The sequence below is a fragment of the Brassica oleracea genome, chromosome C2, assembly GCF_000695525.1.
Source record: "Brassica oleracea var. oleracea cultivar TO1000 chromosome C2, BOL, whole genome shotgun sequence".
Lineage (NCBI taxonomy): Eukaryota > Viridiplantae > Streptophyta > Magnoliopsida > Brassicales > Brassicaceae > Brassica > Brassica oleracea.
This window is the reverse complement of record NC_027749.1, coordinates 43,847,315-43,873,026: the sequence shown is the minus strand read 5'-3', so window position 1 is coordinate 43,873,026 and position 25,712 is coordinate 43,847,315. Positions and strand designations below refer to the sequence as shown.

General features: G+C 35.3%; 5 protein-coding genes, 1 non-coding gene and 1 pseudogene across 11 annotated transcripts; 2 read left to right on the top strand and 5 right to left on the bottom strand.

Moving 5' to 3' along the window:
• Positions 1–882: 882 nt before the first annotated feature.
• On the top strand, positions 883–1,847 carry LOC106322447 (ubiquinone biosynthesis protein COQ4 homolog, mitochondrial). Its single transcript, XM_013760462.1, has 2 exons — positions 883–1,097; positions 1,224–1,847. The coding sequence occupies exons 1-2, from the start codon at positions 912–914 to the stop codon at positions 1,716–1,718; spliced, it is 681 nt and encodes a 226-aa protein (XP_013615916.1). The 5' UTR covers positions 883–911; the 3' UTR covers positions 1,719–1,847.
• Positions 1,848–2,992, bottom strand: LOC106322448 (protein SPIRAL1-like). 2 transcript variants are annotated; one of them, XM_013760464.1, is made up of 4 exons: positions 2,890–2,968; positions 2,559–2,699; positions 2,179–2,464; positions 1,848–2,085 (listed from the first exon to the last, which is right to left on the bottom strand). In XM_013760464.1, the coding sequence occupies exons 3-4, from the start codon at positions 2,434–2,436 to the stop codon at positions 2,008–2,010; spliced, it is 336 nt and encodes a 111-aa protein (XP_013615918.1). In that variant the 5' UTR covers positions 2,437–2,464; positions 2,559–2,699; positions 2,890–2,968; the 3' UTR covers positions 1,848–2,007. The 2 variants fall into 2 exon arrangements, with proteins under 2 accessions (XP_013615918.1, XP_013615917.1); XM_013760463.1 differs by lacking the exon at positions 2,559–2,699 and having other exon boundaries at positions 2,890–2,992.
• A 912-nt stretch (positions 2,993–3,904) lies between these two features.
• TRNAT-CGU lies at positions 3,905–3,976 on the top strand. The gene has a single exon. It is a non-coding gene; the product is annotated as a tRNA-Thr (tRNA).
• Positions 3,977–4,568: 592 nt separating this feature from the next.
• On the bottom strand, positions 4,569–5,002 carry LOC106326322 (UDP-glycosyltransferase 73B3-like; the record flags this gene model as incomplete). The annotated part of the gene is given in 1 exon segment (XM_013764330.1): positions 4,569–5,002. A coding segment is annotated over 1 exon segment (375 nt), but the record flags the coding sequence as incomplete, so codon positions are not given.
• Positions 5,003–6,276: 1,274 nt separating this feature from the next.
• Positions 6,277–8,507, bottom strand: LOC106322997 (ureide permease 1). 4 transcript variants are annotated; one of them, XM_013761151.1, is made up of 7 exons: positions 8,418–8,435; positions 7,757–7,971; positions 7,532–7,670; positions 7,297–7,390; positions 7,096–7,219; positions 6,642–7,016; positions 6,277–6,567 (listed from the first exon to the last, which is right to left on the bottom strand). In XM_013761151.1, exons 2-7 carry the CDS (start codon positions 7,943–7,945, stop codon positions 6,415–6,417), a joined length of 1,074 nt encoding a protein of 357 aa, XP_013616605.1. In that variant the 5' UTR covers positions 7,946–7,971; positions 8,418–8,435; the 3' UTR covers positions 6,277–6,414. The 4 variants fall into 4 exon arrangements, with proteins under 4 accessions (XP_013616605.1, XP_013616607.1, XP_013616608.1 ...); XM_013761153.1 differs by having other exon boundaries at positions 6,278–6,567; positions 7,297–7,450; positions 7,757–8,025; positions 8,418–8,507; XM_013761154.1 differs by having other exon boundaries at positions 6,278–6,567; positions 7,297–7,450; positions 8,354–8,488.
• Positions 8,508–15,786: 7,279 nt separating this feature from the next.
• Positions 15,787–17,811, bottom strand: LOC106324829 (erlin-2-B-like). Of its 2 annotated transcripts, none has more exons than XM_013762816.1 (8): positions 17,588–17,811; positions 17,234–17,398; positions 17,090–17,149; positions 16,865–17,023; positions 16,577–16,723; positions 16,271–16,485; positions 16,081–16,189; positions 15,787–16,007 (listed from the first exon to the last, which is right to left on the bottom strand). In XM_013762816.1, the coding sequence occupies exons 1-8, from the start codon at positions 17,693–17,695 to the stop codon at positions 15,927–15,929; spliced, it is 1,044 nt and encodes a 347-aa protein (XP_013618270.1). In that variant the 5' UTR covers positions 17,696–17,811; the 3' UTR covers positions 15,787–15,926. The 2 variants fall into 2 exon arrangements, with proteins under 2 accessions (XP_013618270.1, XP_013618269.1); XM_013762815.1 differs by having other exon boundaries at positions 17,234–17,401; positions 17,588–17,794.
• Positions 17,726–25,712, bottom strand: part of LOC106324326 — a 12,929-nt pseudogene continuing 4,942 nt past the window's right edge.

The following is a 25,712-nucleotide window of genomic DNA, read 5'->3' as shown; positions in this document are numbered from 1 at the left end:
TAAAAACTATTTTATTATTTTTTGTATTTTAAATATGTTTTCTATTTCAATTTTAATTTTATATTTTCGAATTTCAATTTAAAAAAATAAATTTATAATTTTTTTTTTTAATTTTGGAAATATTCCGTGGAAGTTTATCCCTCAGAATATTCCGACGACATCTTCCTCGGAATATTCCGAGGAATTTCCGACGAACTTGTGGTCCTCGGAAATTCCGAGGAAATAGGGTTTCTTCGGAATTCCGTAGGAAATTTTCGAGAGATTTTCGAGGAAAGATGAATTTTCGAGGACCTTTTTCGTCGGTATGCCGCTGTTTTAAACATGTTAACTTCTTCCAAACCTTTTCCGATAGAACTACGTACTTTGAAAACTGAAAGATGGCCAAAGCTGAAATGAAGATAACAACTTTTGTTCTCAAATTTACGTTGTGCGGCCCTATCTAAAACAATCATACACTTGCAATATTCAACGTTTATTAATCATTGTTTTTAAAATATTACATTATAGAAGAAGTGAGCATCAGAGCCTCATTAGGTTCCAATTTGTATTCTAAATCGCATATTTAGAAAGATTTATCTTTTCTCTTTTCAGTTTTTAATGTGTAAATACTTATCAACAGAGTCTTGTAAATTTATTTTATGAGCATAGAAATTACACTTCACGAATCTGATTTTCAGGTGAGGGATAATATAAAATCTTAAATAAAGCTAATATATATATGGGCCGTACTCAAGGACGTTATAAACTTAAACTGAGACAATTAAAAGCCCAATACGAACCGCAAGAATAGAGCGCCAACGCGCCACGCGGGAACATTAGCGCGTGTCGTCTAGACCCCTCATCGTCGCCGTCTATCGAATTTGATCTGAATATTAAAGACCTTCAGTGTCCGTTAACCGGTCCTACGAACGATGACCATCGAAAGAGCTCGAGTCCCGTTAAGTCGGTGGCAACAAGCGGCGGTGGCGATGGGGTCCGCCGTCGGTGCGTTGGTCAATCCTCGTAGAGCGGATCTAATCGCCGCTCTCGGCGAAACAACGGGGAAACCAGCTTTCGAAATGGTTCTTGAGAGGATGAAGAAGAGTCCTGAAGGAAGAGTGAGTCTCAAAGTCTCTCCCTTTCAATAGCTTAGCTCTCAACAAGAGAGTTTGCTTATGATTGATTGAGAAAGTTTGATCCTTTTTTGTTGGGTTTGATTCTTGTGAGGTCTCTTTTCACTGCAGGCTATATTGCTGGGGCGTCCTCGTGTAGTGTCAGAGCAAGTAGGCCATGCTTGGGATCTACCAGACAACACCTTTGGAGCTGCATATGCAAAGTTCATGGGATCTAGAAACTTCTCTTCTGATGATCGGCCGCCTGTGAGATTCATGGAGACAGATGAGTTGGCTTACGTAGCAACGCGGGCGCGTGAAGTTCATGACTTGTGGCACACGCTCTTCGGCCTCCCTACGAATCTTATAGGTGAGTCGGCTCTGAAAGTCATAGAGTTCGAGCAGATGTATCTTCCGATGTGTATGCTCTCTGTGATTGGAGGCACCGTGAGGTTTAATGAGAAGCAGAGGTCGATGTTTTTGAGGCATTACCTTCCTTGGGCTGTTCGAGCGGGAAGGCAGTGTACAGACCTCATGTGTGTGTACTATGAGAGGCACTTTAGCGAAGACTTAGAGCAAGTTAGGAGACAATGGGGGATCATCCCTGCTCCTCAACATCCTAAATGATGTGAGACTTTGTACGTTTTGTATGCAGAACTTGTTACAGTGTAATTGGTTTCAGAATCAATTTGATTCGATGATGAAGAGTCATAAACAAGTTTTCATTAAGTTGAAGTTGCATTGGAAGTTCTATGATTCAAATTATTTGAACATTTTTTTAAGTAGAATATTACAGAACACAGAGGATGACAAGAAACTGACTTGTTATCATTTAAAGGCTCACATCAAACAGTTTTATAGTGAAATAGAGACACGATGGAATTATGCATTTGCATTACACATAATGTTTTATATTTTACTTGCCACCAGTGAAGAGATAATCCAGAGATGATCCACCTCCAGGAGCTGCATAAACTTTGGTCGAAGGACGGTCCTGCAGAGAGAGAGCATTACAATGCTGGTTTAGAGAGAAGGCGTATTTCATTTACGGGTATGGAGTGATGGACACAGAAAAACAGAAACATACAGTGATGAAGTTTCCAGTGTTCTGTCCTTCAGAACGGGCATAGTTGTTAACAGGAGTTTTGATACCAGCAGGGATCTGCTTGTTGAGCTCTGCTGGCTCAACTGTAGTTGTAGCGGTTACAGTCACAGCTGCTGGTGCTGGTGCTGGTGAAGCAGTCTCGGCAGGAGGAGCTGGAGCGGTGGGCTTAGGAGCAGGAGGAGCGCCAAAGAGATAATTGAGAGAGCTTTGACCTCCACCACAGCTGTTTCCACGACCCATTTGTATAAAGGGAAAGACTTTTTGAAACCTATCAACAAACCCAAAACCACGAATACTTGTGAGCTAGCAAGCAGCATCATCATCATCATCATTTGACATTCAGAGATGATAAATTCACAGACCTCTTTGAACTCAATTACGATCTCAAAGATACTTTGTTTACTCTTTGGAACAAACAATGATATACACCAAGAAGATAAGCACATAAGCTAATGCAAAATCCACAGCTGAAAACGAAAAACCTCTCACAATTCTCGAAGAATCTGACGAGAAATGTTCAATCAGTTAGATCTAAAACCAAATCAACATTCTCAAGCTCTTAAATCTACAGAATCCTTAGAGAGGGGTTTTAAAACACCATATTCCAGAGCTTAATCGAGGAATCAAAACAGAGGAATCTACCGACGAAGCCAAGAAATCAATCTGGGAGAACTGAGAATTTGAGAAACAAACCTTGGGCGTGATCAGATCTAGAAGGAGAAGAAGCAAACGGACGGAGAAGAAGAACCAAACGCAGACTCAGTGTGTAACTGACTACTGAGTCATGAGCGAGGCAATGTATATATAAGCTTAAACCGGTTTTGCTACTGTCCGGGTTGTTCCAGTTCAATTGACCGGCTCCTTGGTTAACAATCGATTTAAAATGTTAGATAAATATTACTCCCTCCTTTTCTAAATAGAGGTTGTTTTAGAAAGTTTTTAATGTTTCAAAATTGATGATGTTTTCATATATCCATGCATTTTTTAACTTTATCAAAAACTACAGTAATCAATGATATTTTGTAGAATGTCACGTGGTTGGTTAAATAACTTTTAATTTATATTTTAATGATATTTTTAAGATAAAAAATAAGTTTTTAATAGTTGTGAACAATCTTAAAATTTGTATGATTGGTGACCATTTGAGAAACGCGAGGGATACTAATTGAACGTTTCAGTCACATCCCCGTGTAGTTTGAAACAGAGGGATAGTAAATACTAAAAAAAGTATAACAGGCTTCATCGAAATATTTAACATTGAAAAAGAAGGTTTGTCAAAACCGGTGATTTTAAGAAATTTCTTATGCACTGGAAAGGAACAAAGCTAAATGATTCAACATCAGTAACACAAAATCACCAGCGGTGTAATTATTGGTGCTTTTCACGAGATTCGACGACGGTGACAATATTAATAGTAATAGTGAGTGATGTTTTGTGGTGGGCCATTGTTATCTAGTGGCCAGTCTTTACTCTTTATCAATGTTCGATTCTTATCATTAGCCGTTTTTTATTATTTAAATATTTGAACTTTGAAAGATTCATGTAGCAGCAGCGGGTACTAACTAGTTCATCATGTTTAGTGTGGTTCAAGTAATAACTTCCAGTAGCAAGCAACTTTAAACTCAGTGAGAACCCCTATACCGAATACATTGGAGGGGTTCAATTAAACATACAATCTTTAAGATTTGTTGCATCAAATGTTCAAAGTGCCTACGTAGCATAGTGGTATTGCGTTCGCTTCGTAAGCGAAAGGTCGTGAGTTCGATCCTCATCGTGGGCTTTTTTAATTTATCTTTTTCCCTCTGACGTGTGTATAAGCTATTTTGGGTCGGAACATTCCATTCTCTGTGTGAACTAGAGTTCTCTTGATAAAAAAAACTTGTGGTATCTTGTTCCGTTAGATGAAAGAAATCTTTCTGCTCACGCAAGTCAACCTTGCTCTCTCACTAACCTAATTCATTTGATTCATTAACTAATCAAAACAACTTGTTAAGCATGCCCAATTTGGATTCCTTTCAAGTAGTTAACTCACAGGTTAAAAGGATCAACTAATCCTAAGACCATCAAAACAAATTCAAGAACAAGAACATGAAGAACAAGGACATGGAGGAAAACATGAGAACCACACCTACACCTTGTTGAGTGCTTCTGCTTTCCTTCTTCTGCTGGTTCTTGTGTGTCTTGCGATTGCTTAGATTGCAGAATACAGAGCTTTATCTGAAACCGCTTCAGAGCTGGCGTGGATAAGTATGTTACTCAAGGAACTGGGAATCTCTCTGCCTGTCACTCCACAACTGTTTGGAGACAACCTTTCTTCTATCTACCTAACAGCCAATCCAGCCTTTCACCGAAGAACAAACGGACTTTGAAACTGGTCGCATTGTCTCGAGGAGATTCTCAAGCTGGCCTTTGAAAAACCTTGTCGACAAAAAGAACTTAGTGATCATGTCCTGCCTATCATCTTTGTTGCTTAAGGTCAAGAAGTCGGCGTTTTCGCATCCTTCTGGTAACCCGAGCTGCACGCAAGGGAAGTCCAAGACTTGGATTTCGATTTCAAGACTCGGGTTCAGGTTCTTGAATGTGTCGATGTGTTTTTGGAGGATCTTGGAGTTGAGAGGTGTGGTGAGGATTGTGGATTTAGCTCCTCTGCTTGAGAAAAGCTTAGCCATGTCTAGGGTTGGTATCATGTGACCATGACCCATGAAAGGGAAGAACATAACATGAAGCCTCTTAGGATTACTACCCATGTTTTGACTTTGGTCGAAAAGAAAATGAAAATGATTCTAAAGCTCGTAGAGAAGTTATGTTTGTTTGTTGTGTTGAATTGTTGGAGGTAATTCATGTCTCTATATATATAACATTTGGAAACTAGGAATCATTCCAGGTAATGGATTCTGACGTCTTAGCATACGTCACTTGTTTTGCTTTCTTAGTTTGCTACTCCTTTTGTTAACTTGTCAGAGTTGTCCGAATCTGTGATCTTGTAACTATCTGCAGTTATGTTAACACATCACTCATGACGTCTTCTCAATCATGGCAATACATATCATATTCGAATAATTCCTCCAAGACTACCTTTAAATAGGCCTGGGTATAAAATCCGGAATCCGGAATCCGAAATCCGAACCAAACCCGAACCGAAAAACCCGACCCGTTATCCGACCGAAATGTAAAAATACCCGAACGGATCATATAGGGTAGTACAAAAAATATCCGAACCCGAAGTGTTATTAACCGAACCCGAACGGGTAACCCAAAAAATCCAAAATTAATAGTTAATATAAATATTTTGAAATATATATAAATATTTCAATTATTAAATTTAATATTTGTGGTAGTATGATATATAATAATAAATATTAAAATTTTAATAAATAATTTAAGTACACAATTAGTTATAAATAAGTATTTTATAATTTGCTCATTGAAATAAAAAGTCTACTCTCTATAAGGCAATAAATATTGTTTACAAATAATGTTTGTTTTCATGCTTGATTTAACATTTTATTGTTATTTTATCAATTTATGTCTGATAGATTAATTTTTATTTAATTTAGATGTTTTTCTTTATGTTTTGCTTCAATTTTTTTGTATTTTACTTCGGTTATATCCGAACCGAACCGATATAACCCGAATCCGTACGATATATGATTACTTTATGGGTTTTAAGATGCAATACAATTTTGAACCGAACCCGAAGTGTTATTATCCGAACCCGACCCGTATTAATAAAATTTTAGTATGGGACCTATGAGCGTAAACCCGAAAACCCAATCCGAACACCAGCGGGTACCCGAACGTCCACGCCTAAACCATAATCTCATTCTCACCTCTTTAATAGTAAACCATAAATAACAATCACTAAACCCAAATATAAATATAAAATAAAGTGTATTTTTAACTTTTTATTAATGCTATTTTATGAATTTTTCTCTTGTGTTAATTTGTCATAAAACATGATTCGGTGCTACTATTATTGCATGTCTCTTAGGTTGGGTCTCTTAGCGTAATATAAGATACGGTCTCTTAGCTTTTAACTAAAAAAACTAAGAGAAGAGACGTCTGTTTTTTTAGTTAAAAGCTAAGAGACCATATCTTATATTACGCTAAGAGACCCAACCTAAGAGACCTGCAATAAACATGCTGTTATGTTAACATCTTTTGCTGATCCTTTCAGTAGTTTATCTTGTAGATGTTTCTGTGAAATGCCTTTTGAAGTCATTTTCTATGTCCTGACGAGGCCATAAGAACAGCTACTGCAACTATGAACATGAAGAGCATACTGATAAGAAGTACATATGTTCTTCTGGACGATCTCCTGTATTCTCCAAATAGTAATATCCCCCAAAAGGTGCTCACAAGTGGAAGTGCCTGAAACCCATCAAAACATATATTTATTTGTTTGTTTTTTCTCTCTTGAATTATTGAAAAGGTTTAGTCTAGACCTGAACAGCGTCTGCAGCTGCATAGCCTGCGGCTTGACCACCCATAAACTGAAGACCATTACCAAATCCACAGAGAAATCCAGCCAAGAAAGACCATCCTCGACCGTTCCAGTCATTAAGGTAAGCCCTGAAAGAAGACTTTGGGAGACCAAGTATAGGCCAGTACAAGAATCTGATGTTAAGTATCAGAGCAAGCACAAATGCAGAGATTGAGAAGTAGAAGAAGGCGGTGTAGACATTGAGCTTTGGAACCCCATGTTTCAATGTGTGCCATTGATCGTTTGTCGCTAAGTTGAATGCAGGTGAGAATAGAGAGAAACAGATACCAGCAAAGAAAGTAATCGCCAGTCCAATGATTGTGCTTTTCTCAAAGACCTGTCAATGCAAAATATTGAATTTTTCAAGAAACTAATAGCCATATGATATGTAACGGCTATGAAACAATTTGTTTCACCTTTATGGCTCTTTGTTTCTCAAGCTCTATAAGATAAGCTGCTGTCCCTTCTTTAGCTTTCCCTTTGGCTAACCCGCTGTCTGCAGGACCTGTCTCTATTTGGAAGGAAGAAGTAGTCTCTAAACTGAAACAAGATCAAGATAGGTTAGAATCTAACAACCAGAACAAAGTTAAAGAACTTTTTGTGAATCATTTTTTAACCTTTTGAAACCTTGGAGTTTGGATTTGTTATCAGCTGCATTTGATTTATGAACAGCAGAGCCGAAACAAACCGCGATCAAGAAACAAGCCACACCTGGGAAAAGAACCTCAGCTCTGTTGATTCTATCATCCAAGAAATAGTTTAAAGTTGTGCCTATGCAAAAAAAAAAATGTTCAAGAGAAAATGAAAGAAAGAATCAGTTAAAAAGTAGTTGAAATGAAACAAGAGTTTTACCAATAACAACAGTGATACTAGCAGTGATGACTTCAGTAACTGATAAACCAACAAAAGCCCAAGCATATTGTGTTGCTAAGTTTCCAAGGCTAAGTACTATTCCTCCAGCCATTGCAAACATCACAGACTGCCAATTATCCTATTGATGATACAAAAATGCATTTCAACAAGGTTTTCACACAGGATTTTAAAAAAGAAGTATGTATGTGTGTATAGGTTACTGACTTGAGAAAGCTGTGTGATGAAATTTGGTCTGCTTGGACCTATTTGGCCTAGTGTGAAGGCTATGATCACTGCAGCTAAGAGATTTGTGATTGTGTAGTCAAGATAAGTATGTTGAGGAAGTCTCCCACGTCTTTCTGTTAGAGTCATGATTGCTGGCCATGTCCCTAAGAAGAGCAGAGCCAATAGCATACAAGAGATGGCTCCTCCTTTGCTCTCTATCATATACATCTTTCACTCAGTGTATATAATTATGAAATCATGAAAATCCTCTGCCAGAAAGATGAAATTTGAAGATTATTTCAGTTATCTAATATTCAAATCTCAAGCTAAAGATAAAGCTAATCCAAGAATATAATACAAAACACATGCTAATTCAAGAAAATCTACAAGAAACTTAAACCTCTGTTTCACTACTTTCCTCAATCTAAAGCAAACACCACTGACTTTTTTTCTGGTGTGAACATAAACATTAAAGATCTAAAGCAACCGTAAGGCAACATACAAGAGACAAAATCTTTTGAGTTTCTAGAGAGGCAATAAGAAGAGAACAAAAAAAAAATCAAGATCTTTGTCCAGTGGGTTCTTGAAAGAGATTACCTTTTTGAATCTTTTGTCGTTAACTTTAGAACAGAGAAGAGAGGACAGAAAGGTTATCGTTTACCTCTATGCTTATAGATTCCCATTTGATTGGGATATTCAGAGAATTTGCCTGGCTGTGATATTACTTTCAGATCCATATATTTATTTTAAGTATATAATTCTGTATAAAAATAAAGATTCTTGAGTTGCGTTCAGATTAGATTCCTTTGCCAGTGGGGGAAGTCAACGGCTGACATAATCATCTCCTTATTATATCTGTCTGTGAGTAAAAAATACTGAGTACTAAATCATTCAGAAACCAAATTAAAAGAGAGAAAAGAAAAGCCAGCAACAAAAACTTCAATAAAGTAAAGAAGACTAGTCAGCTATTTGCTTTCTTATTGCTGATTCTCTCTAAGCACAATGACTTAAGCAAACCCTGGAACAAATGTTCAAATGTTTCTTGTGTTGATCTTAATACAAGGGCTTCATATCGCAACCGGTAGCCAAGTGTCCCTTGTAGGCTATTCTTTTGTATCTGCTCATTGATCTATAAACTTACTCGAATGTATACATTTTTTAATAATTCATGATTTTCATACTGACATGCACACCTCCCTATATTATGTTATGTGAAGAGATTTAGAGATTACTTGTCACTGAAGACTTACGAGAATATAGCTTTATTAGGAGTAATTAAGTCCATGAAGATGCATTGTTGTGTCCAATGATTGTAATCTCAAGCAACAAGTTTTATTAAACACTTCTACGTATTTGAGAATAACTGAATAAGCATAGTTTATATGCAACTGATATAAGATTAAATTCATTTCCGCTCTTTTCTTAAGCATAGTATTATCAAGCAGGTGGCTGCGGCTACCGTTGAAGTGAGGAAAGTGTGGTAAGTCGGCGAGAACACTGTGTAGATGATTAAACCACCACCTTGGAGAAGGATTTTTTCCAGAGATGGAGGCTTTCTCCGGAATTATATATGCGCTACTGCGTACGGAGAGGTTTTCTCCAACTGTATCTTTGGAGCACGCCATTCTTTTGCGTTGCCACTTCTCTTGACTCTTGTAGACTCGATATCCCGTAGAAATGTCGGGTTGATGTTATCTGAGAGATTCTTTTGGGTTTGTTCGCTTCATTTTTGAATGGTTTTTGGGTAACACATAAATAAATGTTGATAGATTATAGATATGCCAACAAGATTGCTTGGTGGTCAAGTAAGTTGTTTGGATATCGTAACATTTTAGGTTTCTGAAATAGGAAAAAGTAAGTTGAGAAGAAAGATGAGTATTTTAGATTCTTTTAAATTAACCACGTTCTTAGATGTTACATCTAACCACAACAAGTCCTTCTGAAAATTTTGCTACAAGCTTGTCAAAAAACTTACCTAAATACTGTTGGCTGCTTAATGTTGCTAGAATTCATGTCTATTTATTTGTTTATGCATGTTTTAGGGGAAGTTCTTGCTAAACAGTTTGAATGTTTAGGTGCACCAAGCTTATTGGAATGAAGCTGAACTGGGTTGGGTTAAGAGTAAGCTCAAATGAACTGCAGTTTGGAATCACAAACTTAATCAGAAATCCTGCAGTTGGAACCAAATTCTTGGTTTTAAGATGGGAACACTTACCTGATCTAAAGCAACATATATATAATCGGCTAACTCAAATTATACAACTGATGCAGCATCAAACTTATGTTAAGCCCTTCAGTCTTCACCAAAACCTTAACCCAATAAAATAAAAAGAAACAACATTCCAATATTCCATAAGAAAACCAAGTAGGATAAATCGTCAAACATTTTATAAAGAAAAAATAAGCATTCCAAACCATATTTGCAATAGTAAAAACTCTACTAGTTTATAGTTGATTAGCAAATCAGAAGCTATGAATATAAATCTAAAGACAGAAAAGTGCATTTCCCTAGACTCAGCAGCTCTTTACAACTTACATAACAAGGCCCCAAATTAAAAAGTGCCAGCCAAAACACAAATGATATGTCCCAACACTTCTTGTAGTAACTTGGATTTCCATTTGTGTTTCCTCATTTCTTGTAACACACACTTCAGCATCATTTTGCACCACAGCCCTAACAAGTGTCTGTTTCTCAGGTTTACACACGCTCAGGATGAATTTGAGTCGTCACTTCTAGCTGCCATCTCATCAGTAAATGAGTTTTTCGCTGCACTCTTTTCAACCTCTGTCTGCCTTATCTTGGAGCCAAGATGGATACGCTGAATTCAAGATGGATACTATAAGCAATACAAAAGAATTGCAGAACCAATGGTGAGCACAACATAAAGCCAATTCTGAAACAAAAATGCAGCTGTTTATTACTCCACTTGTGCTTTACTTTGAAACTCTTTTAACACCAAAATCTCTTGAATGATGGCGCAAGATGCTCATTGTGAATATTGGTATTGACATGTGTGATTGTCCCTTTCTAGTAATGACATGACTACTCTCTGCAGAGTCATGTGTTTGTACTTGAAATGCCAAGCTTTGAGAATTGTTTGCTTCTTCATCCAGTGATGAATCTGTTTGAGGAAGGTCTGTGATAACCATTGGGTCAGTCTCTGCCATAGATGACACAGTAAGAGTCACCTCAAGGAGTTTTTCTATTCTGAAAGTGACATCTACAAATCATTAGACAAAGAGAAGATCATAACATGAACTCAATACATTCCTCAAGGAAAGTAACTTTTAAACCAAGGAATGAAGTCAAGGCAGAGAGAATGAAGCTGAATCACCACAGATCATAGAAAGAAGAGAACATTATTGATCACTGATTTATGGTTGTGTAGTCAAGATAAGTGTGTTGAGAAAGTTGTAGAGTCATGATTGCTGGCCATGGACAACCTAAGGCACGATCATTGAATACTGGGTTCTTGATAAATATTACCTTCTTGAAACTTTTTCCTTAACTTTGAGGTAGTACAAACACAAGAGAACAGAAAAGAAGTCACAAGTTTTCTTGGTGGTCAAATGTACTTGGACTCAAGGAACTGTGAGCTTATGTTGAGGCAAAGGTTTTATATTTAATAACACTTACCATTTTAGTACAGTGTGAATTGGTTATATTAAAAGGAAGTAGTAAATGGATCTATATAGTATGGTATATACTATGGCGGCAACTTAAAACTATTTCTCGGACTAAACTCACCCAAAGCTAAAAAAGAAATGAACATAAGAACTATAAAAGATATTTGATGTAAAGGTTTTATACACAAAACAATAGTGAGCTAAAAATTTTGAAAGCTCAAAAAGAAAATCAGAAGCAAAAAAAAAAACAAAAAACAATAACCATCACCAAATTCTCCTGAAAAAAGTAAATGTCTTGTCACAACAGTTTAAAAAGAACAGTTTAAAAAGAGAGAGAGAGAGACGTGAATACATTTACCTAGACAATTTGAGTACATGTTTTCCAAGGGCATCTCCAACCCATTACACCATTTTAATGTCAAAATCACACTATTTTAATGTAGTTTTAACACTAATTTTTTTTGTGTCTCAAACCACAACACCAAATGTTACACTAAAAAAGAATATTCTTCATTATTTTACTATTATCAAATTCTTTTATTTTTAATAATTTTGATAAATATTAATAGTTTTATGACTAAAATATATTAACTAATATTAAAATTGTAACTAAAATAATAATTATATATAAATGTATTTACATTATATAATAACATTATTATTAATACATACTGTTATATTAATTAATTAAACACACAAAAAAAGTTAAATTATAACATACTAGATTTAAATATTATAATATTTCAACTACAAATGTTTGAATTAAACTTTGTTATGTATTTAAAAATTAATTTTATATTTGTTTTATAAACCCTAATATTTTATAACAATTAAAATATAACAAAACAACGGTGATATAACTAAAAAATATTCATTCAATTGTAAACTGATCATACAAATCAAATATAATTAAACAATACATAAATAAACAGTTTTAACAAAAAAATCAAAAAAAAAAACTTTTGCCGTCTGCTACAGTATTGCTCCAAATATGGTGTGACACTGTAGCAAAAAGGAAAATGGCACTAAAATGCAGTTTGATATACCGTTCGGTTGGAGAGAGGAAACATCAAATCAACACACTATTTTGCTGTTTTACCGTGTGGTTGGACTTGGCCTAAACCTCAACACAATAGAGCTGAAGCTTTCAATAACTGTATCACTGTCACCATGGTCACTGATGAGGAAGACTAGCTTTTGAGTCTCTCTCTCTCTCTCTCTCTCTCTCTCTCTCTCTCTCTCTCTCAACACAATAGAGCTGAAGCTTTCAATAACTGTATCACTGTCACCATGGTCACTGATGAGGAAGACTAGCTTTTGAGTCTCTCTCTCTCTCTCTCCAGGAGTGTCAACTAAGATGACATTGCTGCCTTTCCTCACATCTGTGAAAACTCAATAGGAGCTTACTCTCTCAAGCTACTTGTTGAGAATATGTTGGTTTCACTAAATATATTGTTAATATGAAAACTTTATAATGGTAGAGAAAGCGTTCGAAAAAAAAGAAACTTTGTGAAGAAAGAAAGTTTTTTATAATTTAGAAGATAATTTTTTATTATTTGGATTGTTACAAAGTTGGATTCTTTCTTGATGATACAACATGAGAAAAGATTGGAAGTATTTATAGCCTCAATAGTACAAAATATCTCTAATATTTTAATCATAAATCTAGATAATTTTACTAAAATATCTAGATAATCTTATCCTAATTATTTAGATAATTCTACCAAAATATCTAGATTTTTTTTTATCTTATGGAGGTGGAGATTTTTCTAGACACTTTCTAGAATTTGGGTTGAGTTTTGGCTAAACATGATTAGTGATTTGTTAGTCCAATAATGTGACCCAGATCAAGTTTACTTTTCAACATATATGTGGTGGCTTTTGTTTGGTAATTGTAACTTTGAATTGAGTATGTGTATATCCATCCATCTGAGAACTCTGTTTTTTTCCTATGCAGCCAACAAAATGTGGACACTTGAAGAAGATCTAAGGCTTCTCTCTATGGTCAGTGATAGTGTCACACCTAATTTCGTTTCCACATATTTGAAGAAGCCAGTAGCCAAATGCTTCTCCCAATCTTCAACTCCTCAAAGAGCATCGCAGAAGATACATCGAGGAGTCAAAGTATGTGATGTTAGAGAAGAGGACATGCAATTTTTGTGTCATGTTTCCAAGCTTTCGAGTCAAGCATCTTATCGGAAAGAAATGTCAAAACATCTAATCTATCAAGAAGAAGACAAAAGCTACAATGATCATTAAGCCTTCTACAATCGGCAACTATGAAGGGGATGTCAAGGAGAGTATGCTTCTCATCTCGGCTTTGGAGGTCTCTCTCCAAATTTCACAGTTTACTCACTTTATATGTTATTTTTTCTTTATAAGGAAACCAATCTAATAAAAACAGAAAAAGTAAGATGTGCACTAGTAGTTCAAAATCATTTGACAATTTTGAATGCATTGTAACTGCCATAGCAGAAGCACGAAAGATTGAAGGTTCAACCAAAATTTTATTTGAAAATCTAATGAACACAAGAATTCTTTGACTAACTATTTTTCAATCTTTTGAAAACCTCAACAAAAACTTGTTAACATCTATTGTCTGACGAGATGCATGAAAAGAATAAAATACACACATTATAACACTTATATCAATATTTACTTTACTTTAATACAATGATTATTGTTTCTTCAATATTTAACTTGTTATAATTCTACAATTTTATAGAAAAGTTGAAAAAATTAGACTAGAAAGATACAAAACAAATAGTTTGAAAATTGAACTGTTTATAAGTATTCGAAGTATTGTTTCAAACAGAACATTTTTCACCATGAATCATGCTCAATTTTAAACATAAGACAGATAAAAAAAAAATTATTAGCTTTTATATCGAAATGGTTGGAAGCAACTTCAGTTGTTTGATTTCAAGATATCTATGAATCATGCTCAGTAAGTTATATTATAATAATACTTAGGACTTTTAATAATTTCGTTATGCTATTGTTTCTTGAGTTGAAAACTATTTGAATATATTAGAGTTGCTAGCTTGAACATCATTTTAAGGCACATCTTCTTGTCACAATTTGAACATCCAGTGGTTTGACTAACACTTATTTAGACTATACCTTTTTATTGGTGCATGCCAAGATTATATTATAACAAGGGGATGCGCCTTAAAATAAAGTTCATATTCTCAAAATCAACCAATATGAACAAAAAAAAAGATTAGTTAAAGAAACTAACCTGATCATTATGCTCATTCCGAAGACCTGCCAGAGGTTTCAACATCTACTATTAAAATATAACTCTCCTTTGCTATGAAATATTTGCAAAAAAGTTTTTAACATTGAGTTCTTCCGGGTTTCAGGTGTTTTTCTCTATGGTCACTGTAACTTAACTTTGATTGCTCTTTTGTTCTCTAGCTCTACAAAGGAACATGTCGTTCCTGCTTTTGCTTTTCCTTGTCTTGCTGGTTTCTCTTGAGACTCAACATCAGTGTTCTATGTAAAAGGTAAGAGCAAATATAAGAATATATCATAACTTTGAATCTCTAATCAACATTTTATTTTACTTTCCAAGTATCATCACATATAGAAATTTTCTCAATCTTATGAAATATATATAGCCTTTGCAATTTTCAGGTTATCAACATCTCGGCTTTGTTAATCTTCTCATCCAAGAAATAATCCATTGTACCTGGAAAACTACTCCATCTCACGCAAGAAACCAAAGCAACATTAAAAGTAATAAATAGCAATACATAAGTAGCTTTGACCAAAAAAACAAGCAATACATATGTAACCATTGCTTGTAGTTGACAAAAAAAAATATAACCATTGCTTGTTTATTTGCGTTAACGTTAACATTTACTTCACAATTTCAAGAATCCTAAACGCGGCCAAGAGATTAGTGGTTGTGAATTCAAGGAAAATATGTCGAGGAAGACGAATTCTTCTCTCCAACAGTGTCAAAATCGCTGGCCAACTTCTCGAACAACATAATGGGAGTATTATACATCCTAAAGCTGATGAACCACATATATCTTCTTCTTATGTTTCTTCAACACATAGACTCTCTCTTGTGATCTTTTTAAGCTTTGCCTCTTACCCGGTTATCCCCGCCGCTTTGGAGTCATGTCTGGTTATATCCAAACCAGATCTTCTCTATAACTGTATGTATGTTGTGATGGTTGTCTGGAGAAGTTTCCATGTGTATATGTAAAGTATTACATGACATATGGGCATTTTCAGCATAATAAGACCAAAAGGAGTTTAGATATGTTTGGACTTTGCGTTTGAATTTGACAAGTGATCAATTTTTCTTCACATGTTACAAAACAGATAATTATCTAGAATCACATATTTGATACTCTGTGGGAGCTTTGAGCGTAGGTTAAAGTATAAGCTTTAGTCCAAATGAGATTCTTTTTTTCCAGATAAAACATTGTTTATAAAGAGATTAGGTTCAGTAAAATGATCTCCATAAGAAAAGCTTTCGAACAGCAACAATACAAAGAAGTTTTTGTTTTTTAGGGACTGGATATGTCTATCTATCACTAGATTTGTCTTTTGTGGAATGATCCAAGAAGTTCCCAAGTAGCCTTTGATCCAATACCATGTTAGGTACCTGCATAGTATAGATACATACACTTAATTAGAAACAGAGAAATAAAAGTTGAGAGATGGGAGCAGAGTAAAACCTTGTCCCCGAAGAACATTTTGGTGTTATGAGCAATGGCATCGATAAATTTAAGTTCGAGAAATTCAGGAGTGAGCTTCAACTTGTTTGCTTCAGCTTCTTTCAGTACACTAGGGACATTGATCAGAGCAGTAAAAAGTAAACATCAGAGCCATTTACTATTGTTATATGTTCTTTAGATTGGCTATTACCGGTAGTAATCTGCATCGGCGAGACTCTTTTGACGATCAAGATACATCTGATTCTCGATATCTGCTTCCCTCCGTGAACTGTCTTTCTCAGTCAGCTTTTGTTGCATCAGAATCTTGCTAACGTTGGCGTTCTTCTCGGCTTCACTAATGGCCATTATTTTCTTTGTCTCTGCCTCTTTCTCAGCAACTCTTTGTTTCTCAATAGCAATCAACACCTTCAAAACCATTCAGTTCCAACAGTTTCTTAAACCATTATTTATTGCTAAAACAGATTCCTACCTGTTTGTCATGCATCAGAGAACGTACCTTAGTGCGTTCCTCTTCCATCTGCTCAAAGTTACGTCTTACACTCGCTGGGATCTTCGGCTTTGTGACACGCACGCTAATAATCTCAATACCTGGAGCATAACGTGTGCAATCAGCTTGAAGAGCCTCTTTCATTCGCTCATCAATCTGAAAACACATTTGATTGAATGAGTTACCAGACAGAATGTAAACATTATCCAAAAGTAAGCTTCTATTCGAACTGAATATCAAAGCTTCAAAACCATAAAGATCAAAGTTGATATGTTCCAAGATATATAATTCAAGTACCTGGTCAAAGATGTCAATGTAGACTTGCTGAAGGGAATGAGAGCTGCAAAACTGGTTGATCTCATGATGAATCTTGTCATATATCCATGCGTTGTCATAGTCCACACCATAGTTAAGTAAAGTGTCATACACATAATCCTTACGCAGACGATTAACAACCTAAAAATCATTTTTACTCTGGTCACGACATGTAATTAGTGGGAAAAAAACATCTTAGGGTCTTACTTCTATCTTCTCAAATGTAACCATGACACCTCCTTTGGTGCCACATGGTATATCCCTCACCTAAAGGCATAGAGAAGTAATAATTAGTCAAAAAAGTTACAATCTGGACATATACATCCAAACTTTTAATGGTATAAGACTCACTTGATCTGTTTGGAGAGTCACTTGAACAGGCTCGTAGTGGGTTATGAACGGCAGCTTCAGATGAAAACCTGGTTCCGTAATGATGTTTAGAAGAGCACCACCTCTCCAATACGCTCCAACGTGACCTTCAGGAACTTGGTGCACCAACGATGAAGGGAACATGACCTGCTAATCCATTAGACAATAAAAATACCTTGGTCAAAGAAAAACATGAACAGTTCAGTGACCACCCAATCATGTTCTGTCAGTACAAAGCAAAATAAAGTCAACTCAAACTCGAAGCAAGTATCTAACATGTTACGGAGAATAGTAATGATCCATATATAAACAAAACATCAACGATTCTGTTATTACCAAAGCGGCGATTGCGATGAAAACACCAAACGCAACGAGAATAGGAGTCATGTTGCCGCCAGGAGGAGGACGGTGACCAGTTTCTGTTCTCCGTTGCTGAGGATCCATGCCGATAATTTGCTTGACCGGTATGTCTTTCAATGAGGAAGAATTATTCAACCGTTGGATAGAGTTGAGTCAACGGGTTGGGTTTACTAAGTCAAGAAGTCATTGCAGATATGGTTCTATTTTTATATTATGAGAGAAAAAAAGAGAGTTAAGATTTGTTTGCTTTTTATAGAATTGTGAAGTTCTTGAAAACTTTTTTAGATTATTAGCATTTTTACATGTAATTCTTTTAGTTTAAGAAAATTTTGAATTTCTTCAAATCTTGTATTATTAATTATGTGAGTTACAAAGATTAATTAAATTATGTATTATTCAATTTTTGGGATTTTTATATAGATTTAATTCTACAGTAGATTTTAGTGTATTCAGAAATATATAAACAAAAATACTAATTAAAATTGAGAAATTGCCACAAATATCACATTCATAGTACTACTTTTCATGTGTACACTAATCACTTTTACCTTACTTTTAATGAATGGTAAAAGACACTTATACCCCTCGGATTAACTAATATAGACTTACGGTTTTAGAGCCGAGGGGTGGGGTAGGGTTTTTGGAATGTGAAATTTAGGATTCTAATAAATATATAAACAAATACTTAAAAAAATATTAAAAAAATTAAAAAATACTTTCAAATATAATTTTCGATTTTCAAAAAGAAATTTTGAAAAAAATAAAAAAAAAATTCAAAAAAAAGATTTATAAAAAATTTCGAATTTGAAAAAGTATAATTCGAAAACATAAAAATAAAAAAAAAATAAAAGAAATTTTTTTATTTTTTTTATTTATTTAAATAATGATTTATTATATATATATATATAACAAAGATATAAGAGTCTTTTGCCACTTAATGAAGAAGATATTTTTGAAAATGTCCCTTTAGTGGTGATAAAGATGAATAGTGGTACCATGAAAGTAGTAAACATGAAATTTCCCCATTAAAATTCATATGGCTTTTAAAATCATTAATTAACTTCTATGTACATTTTCAAATAAATTATGTATTAGATTTTAATGGATTTAGAAAAAATAAAGAAACTAAATATATATATTTACAAATATTAACTAAAATTAATTTGGCTTTGAAAATCATTAATTAAAGGGCAGTTCTCCAAATAGTCGTTTTAATTTTTTATCACAAAAATAGCTCTAAAGAAAGAAAATGACAAAAATAGCTTTTTTATTTTGAAATTTTTAATATATATATATATATTTTTTTTAATTTGAAACTTTATCTCCAAAACTTCACCCCTTAACTTTAAACCATAAGTTTAGATTAGTTAACCCTAGAATAAAAATATATTTTGATCCTTTAATAAAATTTATTTTGGTCATTTTTTTCGTATAAAGCTATTTTTGTAGGTGTCCATGTACTTCTGTAGACGAAGTGAGGTTAAACACACAAAACTTTAGAGACAAGTTTTGACCAAACAATGTCCCGTACCAAATCTTGGAAAAAAAAAACAGAATAAGTTTTATGTCAACTGCGGCTAATTGGTTGGTGGCTAGATCATGATAGTGAGGAAGGAATAAAGAATTAAAAAAGAAATTTAAAACTGCTTTGTCCTTTTTGGGAAAATCTTTAAGAGTTTAACGGAAGTGTAATCCAATAAACATACCCAGGACTTGAAGGATAGATACAACCAGTAACCACAGCTACAAAACAAAAGAAAAACAGAGGAAATCGTCAAAAGGATTAAGATTCTGACTTCATCTAACCAACAAGTTTAGATTTTAAAGATTTGGTTTTAGTAAAGAGAGGAGTTACATGAAGGAGGATTAGGGCTGGTAGTAGCAGTTCCTGAGAAATTACAGCTTCCAGGGAGTTATAGTCTCAATAGATCGTATAGAACACAATTATAAGAACACAAATAAAGAACTCTCTTTATTAATCTCTCTTGAGGAAACACTCAAAACCTTAAGCTCCTCAATCACAATACTCTTAAACTCACAAAGGTATGCAAGACTCTTGCAACTCTTTATATAGAGATTATATTTCCTAAACTCATTAGGAACACATATTTCCCTTTTCCTTTAATCCTAAACTCATTAGGATAACTTAGACTCCAAGTTATCTTTAAGCTTATCTCCAACATCGTCCTCCTTAAGCATAAAGTTAACTTCTTGAACTCCCACAAGCTCTCGCATTTCTTTGAACTTGATTCTTCCAAATGCTTTAGTTAAGATGTCTGCATTTTTATCCACTCCCCGAATGTGTTGGACATTGATTTGCTCATTCTCTACGCATTCTCTAATGAAGTGATAGCGCTTGTGTATGTGTTTGCTCCTTCCATGAAACACAAGATTCTTTGTGAGTTCTATAGCCGACTTGTTATCAACTAATAGCTTTACATGATCACATGGTGTCTCAGTGATCTCGCCGAGTAACTCTTGAAGCCATATGGCTTGCTTTTCCGTTTTTATTGCCGCCATAAACTCAGCCTCGCATGATGATAACGCAACAGTTTCTTGCTTTTGGGAACACCAAGTGATAGGACAATTGTTCAAGTAGAAGATATGTCCTGTAATACTTTTTCCATCATCCTCATCTATATTGTGACTACTGTCACAGTAACCAACTAACTCTACCTTGTTTGATTGCTTGAACGTTAGACCATAGCTCGTGGTTCCCTTTAGATATCGAAGTATCTGTTTCAATGCAGCAGCATGAGAGGTCTTTGGCTGATGCATGTAATGGCTAAGTAGTCCTACACTAAATGCAAGGTCCGGTCACGTATGCAACAAGTATCGAAGAAAACCTATGTTTCTTCTAAACTCTGTTTCATCGACACTAGCTTCTTCTGGTGCCTTCGACAATACGAGACCAGCATCCATTGGTATATATACCGAATTACACTCATCCATGCCTGTCTCTTGAAGTATTCTGATTGCATACCGTTTTTGTTTTAGTGTGATCCCATCTTTGTGTTGTAAGACCTCGATCCCTAGGTAGTATGTCAGAAGACCTAAGTCGCTCATCTCGAATACTTTTGACATCTCTTCTTTAAACTCAAGTATCATCAATCGATCTGACCATGTCACTAAGAGGTCATCAACATACTACTAGGAGAAGATTACTACCTCGACGCTTACGGTATAAAGACGGTTCTTTCGAGCATTTATCAAACTTCAACCTCTTGAGCACTTTGTTTAGCTTTTCGTTCCAAGCTCTAGGAGCTTGTCTCAAACCATATAATGTTTTATTCAACTTGTAGACCTTATTCTCACTTCCCTCGACCACAAAGCCTTCTGGTTGCTTTACATAAACATCTTCTTTTAGTTCTCCGTGGAGAAAAGCGGTCTTGACGTCTAGTTGGTGTATCTCCCATCCGTTTGAAGCTGCAAGTCATATGATGAACCTTATAGTTTCAATACGAGCAATATGATGAACCTTAGAGTAGCGTTTGATTTTAAAAATCCACTTGAGACCGATAGCTTTTGCTCTTTCGGATAAGTCTTCCAAATCCCACGTTTTATTCTTTATAATAGACGAGATCTCGTCTTGACATGTATCCTTCCATACTTTCTCTTGTATGGCATCTTCAAAACACCACAGTTCTTCGTTTATGAGTAGTAGCAATCTTTCTCCTTCTTCTTCTGCTAGAAGAATGTAGTCACTCAGATAGTTTGGCATCCTGGTTTATCTGGTTGATCTACGCAACTCGTGTGGAGATTCGATGTTGGTCTCGTCTGTTGTGTTTGTTTCTATGAGTGGGTCTGCGTCTCATTCTTCCTCTTTCACTTCGCTAATTTCTTCTGGTATTGTTCCTATCACATCATCTCTGATGCCTTGGTTCCCGAAGTCTCCGAGTTTAACCGTAAACGTTCCTGGTTCCTCGGGGTCATCTCGTGTTTTGCTCCAAATCCATGATCTTCCTTCATCAAACACCACATCCCTACTCACAACTATTCGCTTAGTTGTTGGATCCAATACCCTGTATGCCTTAGAACCAGGCTCAGTCCCGAGATGTATCAAAGCTCTTGACCTATCATCAAGTTTTCGCAGGTGTGGAGCGTCTTATCTTAGTATGTCCAATACACCCAAACACTCTCAAGTGCTTCATGCTTGGTTTTCTTCCTTTAAACACCTCATATGGTGTTTGCGCGTCTAAGCTTCTTGTTACCACACGGTTGATCAGATATGTAGCATGTCGTATACCTTCTCCCCACATATAATTTGGCATGTTTCCGTGCTTGAGAATGCTCCTCGCCATCTCAAGTAACGTTCTGTTTCGACGTTCTACCACTCCGTTTTGCTGAGGAGTGTATGGAACGGTTAGATGTCTGTGTACTCCTGATTCCTCGCAAAACGTATTGAACTTTGTCGAAGTAAATTCACCACCTCTATCTGTTCGAAACGTCTTAATGCTTTGTTTTGTTTCTTGTTCTACCATCGCTTTGAAGTTTTTGAACTTTTCGAACGCGTCGCCTTTCTCTTTCAAGAGGATCATCCACATATAGCGAGAATGATCGTCAATAAGAACAAATATGTACCTATTTCTTGTTGCAGTCGATGGTGTTATGGGACCACATAGATCTCCATGCACTAGTTCGAGCAACTCTAAAGCTCGAAAAGATGTCGATTGTGGGAATGACGCTCTCGTTTGCTTTCCACAAAGGCAAGACTCACATATCTCTTTCTCAACGTTGATCTTCGGTATCCCTAGGACCAACTCATTTTGTATCATCATCTTCATCGAGTCTGTGCTAATATGTCCCAATCTCGCGTGCCATCGTGCACAATCCGAATGTATAGCCATGTGAAAACACTCAACATTGTTTGTCTCCATCGCGACTTTATACAGTCGATTGCGTGATCTAGTTGTTTGTACAATAAGATTCCCGTCTTTATCATGTAACATCAGACAATCACCTCTCATTCTTACATCGCAGCCAGCTTCAGTGGCTTGACCTAGGCTGATGATGTTGCTTCGTAGTTTAGGTATAAAGTACACATATTTTAGAAGTTTCTTCTCTCCCGTCTGTGTGAGGAAAATAATGGAACCTTTTCCTTTAATATCAATCCGTGAGTCATCTCCGAAACTTACCTTCCCGGTAATTGTCTCATCAATAGACTGGAAATAACTCCTATCTCCTGTCATATGGTTACTTGCACTGTTGTCCAAGTTCCATACTCTTTCTCCATCAGAGCTCGACTCAAACACTTTTGGTCGTATGTTTCGTTCGTTGAGATACACGATCTCATGCATCATCAATGCATCCGCCGCCTCTGTATCTTCTTCTTTAGTTTCTTGTGTTTCTTGCAGCTTAAGATGTCTGTCAGGACAGTTTGCCGCAAAGTGACCCACCTTGTCACACCTAAAATAAGTTACTTTAGAAGCATCACGATTCTCCCAATACGACCTTGATGACTCTCGGTTCTCCCAGTAAGACCTTCCACGTCCTCTTCCTCGGTTATTATCTCTTCCTCCTCGGCCTCTTCCTCTATAGTCGCCATGATAGTCTCGATTTGATTGTGTTTCCATGTTGGCATACATCAATTTTTTTTATCATCTTGTCGATCCTCTTCTTCTTCGCATATGCGTTCTTATAAGCCTTTAGTCGCCCAATAATATCTTCAAAACCAATTGTATTTAGGTCCAGAATTTGATCAAGAGAGGCAACTATATGAATGTATTTCTTCCTTGGTAAACACTTAAGAAATTTCTTCACAAGTTTGTTTTCTTCCATAACTTCTCCTCAGACCGCTGATTTGGACGAAATCTCGGATAACTTCCCAACAAAGTCGTCTATGCTATCGCTATCTTTCATCCTGAGACGATTAAATTCAGACATAAGAGTTTGCAACCTTGCCTCCCTTACCCTGTCCACACCAACATGACGTGCCTTGACTGCATCCCAGACTTTCTTGGCTGTCTCGAGTTCCCCAACTTGTAGAATCAATACTTCCGGGATTGACTAAAATAATAGGGCAAGTGCCATATCGTTTTTATCGGCTTCATTAGATTCATTATCCACCACTCCCCATACTTTATGAACTTTAAGAAAGGTTTTCATACGTATTGCCCATATGGTATAGTTAGTGGCGTTTAACATCGGACACTTTATGGAGGATGGTCCTCCTCCTTCTGTAGGTTTTGCCGTTACTATGTCTCCCATGGTTGCTTCTTCTTGATCTTATTTTGGCTCTGATACCAAATATAGTCTCAATAGATCGTATAGAACACAATTATAAAAACACAAATAAAGAACTCTCTTTATTAATCTCTCTTAAGGAAACACTCAAAAACCTTAAGTTCCTCAATCACAATACTCTTAAACTCACAAAGGTATGCAACACTCTCGCAACTTTTTATATAGAGATTATATTTCCTAAACTCATTAGAAACACATATTTCCTTTTTCCTTTAATCCTAAACTCATTTGGATAACTTAGACTCTAAGTTATCTTTAAGCTTATCTCCAACAGGAGTTGTCCAGATCTTTGGAAATAGCTATTCACTGCCCAATCACAATGACCCTCGACATTGTTGGGTTGATAAAAAGGACCTTTCTCATGGATTGGATTACAATCTCCTAAAACTCCACATGCATAGTCTATTGATGTCTGAAGATCTTTCTCTCCAACTCCATCTCTGCATGGACAGTAAGTTGCACCTAGAAAGAGAGAAAGATAAACGATTTTTCTTTTAGCTTGAAATCTCAAGATCAGTGGTCTGCTGGAGACCCATAATGAAAATAATATTCGCTTTAGTGAAGAATTTGAGAGAAAGTGGCAAGAAACTTACTTGAAGAGCTGGTTAAGTCCGAAAGAAACAAAAGACCAAGAAGCAATCTTATGATGTTTCCCAAAGCTAAAAACACAATCCAAGATGAGAGAGAAGAAGAACAAGGATATAGATGAGATTGCAGTTAATTAGATGAGAAAGTTTATTAGTAAAAGTGACTGATAATAAACCTTGATGGGGGATCATAACTTTAATTTTTTATTATTTTTATTTTTATTTTTTTCGTTTGATTTAAAAAAAAAAAATTTAAATAAGTGGACTAATCGCAGGCCACCACGTGGCGTGGGGCCCGCGTTACAGTGATGAACCGAGTTGATCCCAGCGAACCAGCAAAGAGTGAATTCATAAAAATAAAAATATTATAATTTTTTTTTTTGAGAATGGTGTGAATCTGGGCATTGAACCTTCAATTCAGATGCTCTAAGAGTCATAAGACCATACCCTTTCTCTCTCTCTCTAGTTCCAAGGTTTAACCAGAAATGTTTATGGTCCATGGTCAAATTTTCGGTTTATTTTAATGCGAATATTTTATTTTTATAATGTTTGGTACGATTCAATTATTCTTTAAGACAAAATTTAGTGATTACATAACCGAAGTAATCGTGTTTTGATCGTGAGACCCTAATGGTATTATGAAAAACGAAAAAAAAAAACTTAATTAGTATTTCATTAATGTTCAATGTACTTCAACTACGTTGGATAAAGAAAGTTAAGTTACAAAAAAAAAAAAAAAAAAGTTGGGAATTGACACATTTCCCCTAGTTTTCCCTAGACATTTTTTTTTTTTTGATCGTCTGATAATAAAGCGTTTGGGAAACCAAAAGAGGATGTGAACCCCACACCAAAGACATGAAACAAAACAAATGCAAAGGACAATGGTGACTTTGAAAAATTATGACATCTATAATTTCATTATAAAATAGACCCTGATCCGCGCGTCATATTTGTAAAATTCGTTCATATTATATTCATTAAGTAAATATTTTCTTTGCATCTTAAACTATCTATTTTTTTACGAATATGTGATATCATATAAAAATGAGTATAGAGTTAATTAGATAATTTTAAAAACAGAAATTTTTCTTTCGTGTGCGATATCATATAAATAATGATCCGCCCAGTTAACAAAAATCATGATTATTTTATGTGTAATTTTTTTATTTTGACCATTTCCTTAAAACTATATTAAATTTTACATATTTTAATTAGAATATTTTTAATATCTTTACCTTTTTATTTGAAATGCAACTCAATATTTTTTTAAC

Bases quoted from the DNA above. Each gene is read 5' to 3' on its own strand.
- LOC106322447 (XM_013760462.1), top strand. From the start codon at position 912: ATGACCATCGAAAGAGCTCGAGTCCCGTTAAGTCGGTGGCAACAAGCG. The intron at 1,098-1,223 runs GTGAGTCTCAAA...TTTTCACTGCAG, and splicing joins AGAAGAGTCCTGAAGGAAGA to GCTATATTGCTGGGGCGTCC.
- LOC106322448 (XM_013760463.1), bottom strand. From the start codon at position 2,436: ATGGGTCGTGGAAACAGCTGTGGTGGAGGTCAAAGCTCTCTCAATTAT. The intron at 2,086-2,178 runs GTATGTTTCTGT...CTCTCTCTGCAG, and splicing joins ACACTGGAAACTTCATCACT to GACCGTCCTTCGACCAAAGT.
- LOC106322997 (XM_013761153.1), bottom strand. From the start codon at position 7,984: ATGTATATGATAGAGAGCAAAGGAGGAGCCATCTCTTGTATGCTATTG. The intron at 7,220-7,296 runs GTTAAAAAATGA...ATCTTGTTTCAG, and splicing joins AAACTCCAAGGTTTCAAAAG to TTTAGAGACTACTTCTTCCT. The intron at 7,017-7,095 runs GTGAAACAAATT...TTGCATTGACAG, and splicing joins AGAAACAAAGAGCCATAAAG to GTCTTTGAGAAAAGCACAAT.
- LOC106324829 (XM_013762815.1), bottom strand. From the start codon at position 17,695: ATGGATCCTCAGCAACGGAGAACAGAAACTGGTCACCGTCCTCCTCCT. The intron at 16,486-16,576 runs GTACGTTCTCTG...ATGGTTTTGAAG, and splicing joins TGGAAGAGGAACGCACTAAG to GTGTTGATTGCTATTGAGAA. The intron at 16,190-16,270 runs GTAATAGCCAAT...CAATGTCCCTAG, and splicing joins GCCGATGCAGATTACTACCG to TGTACTGAAAGAAGCTGAAG.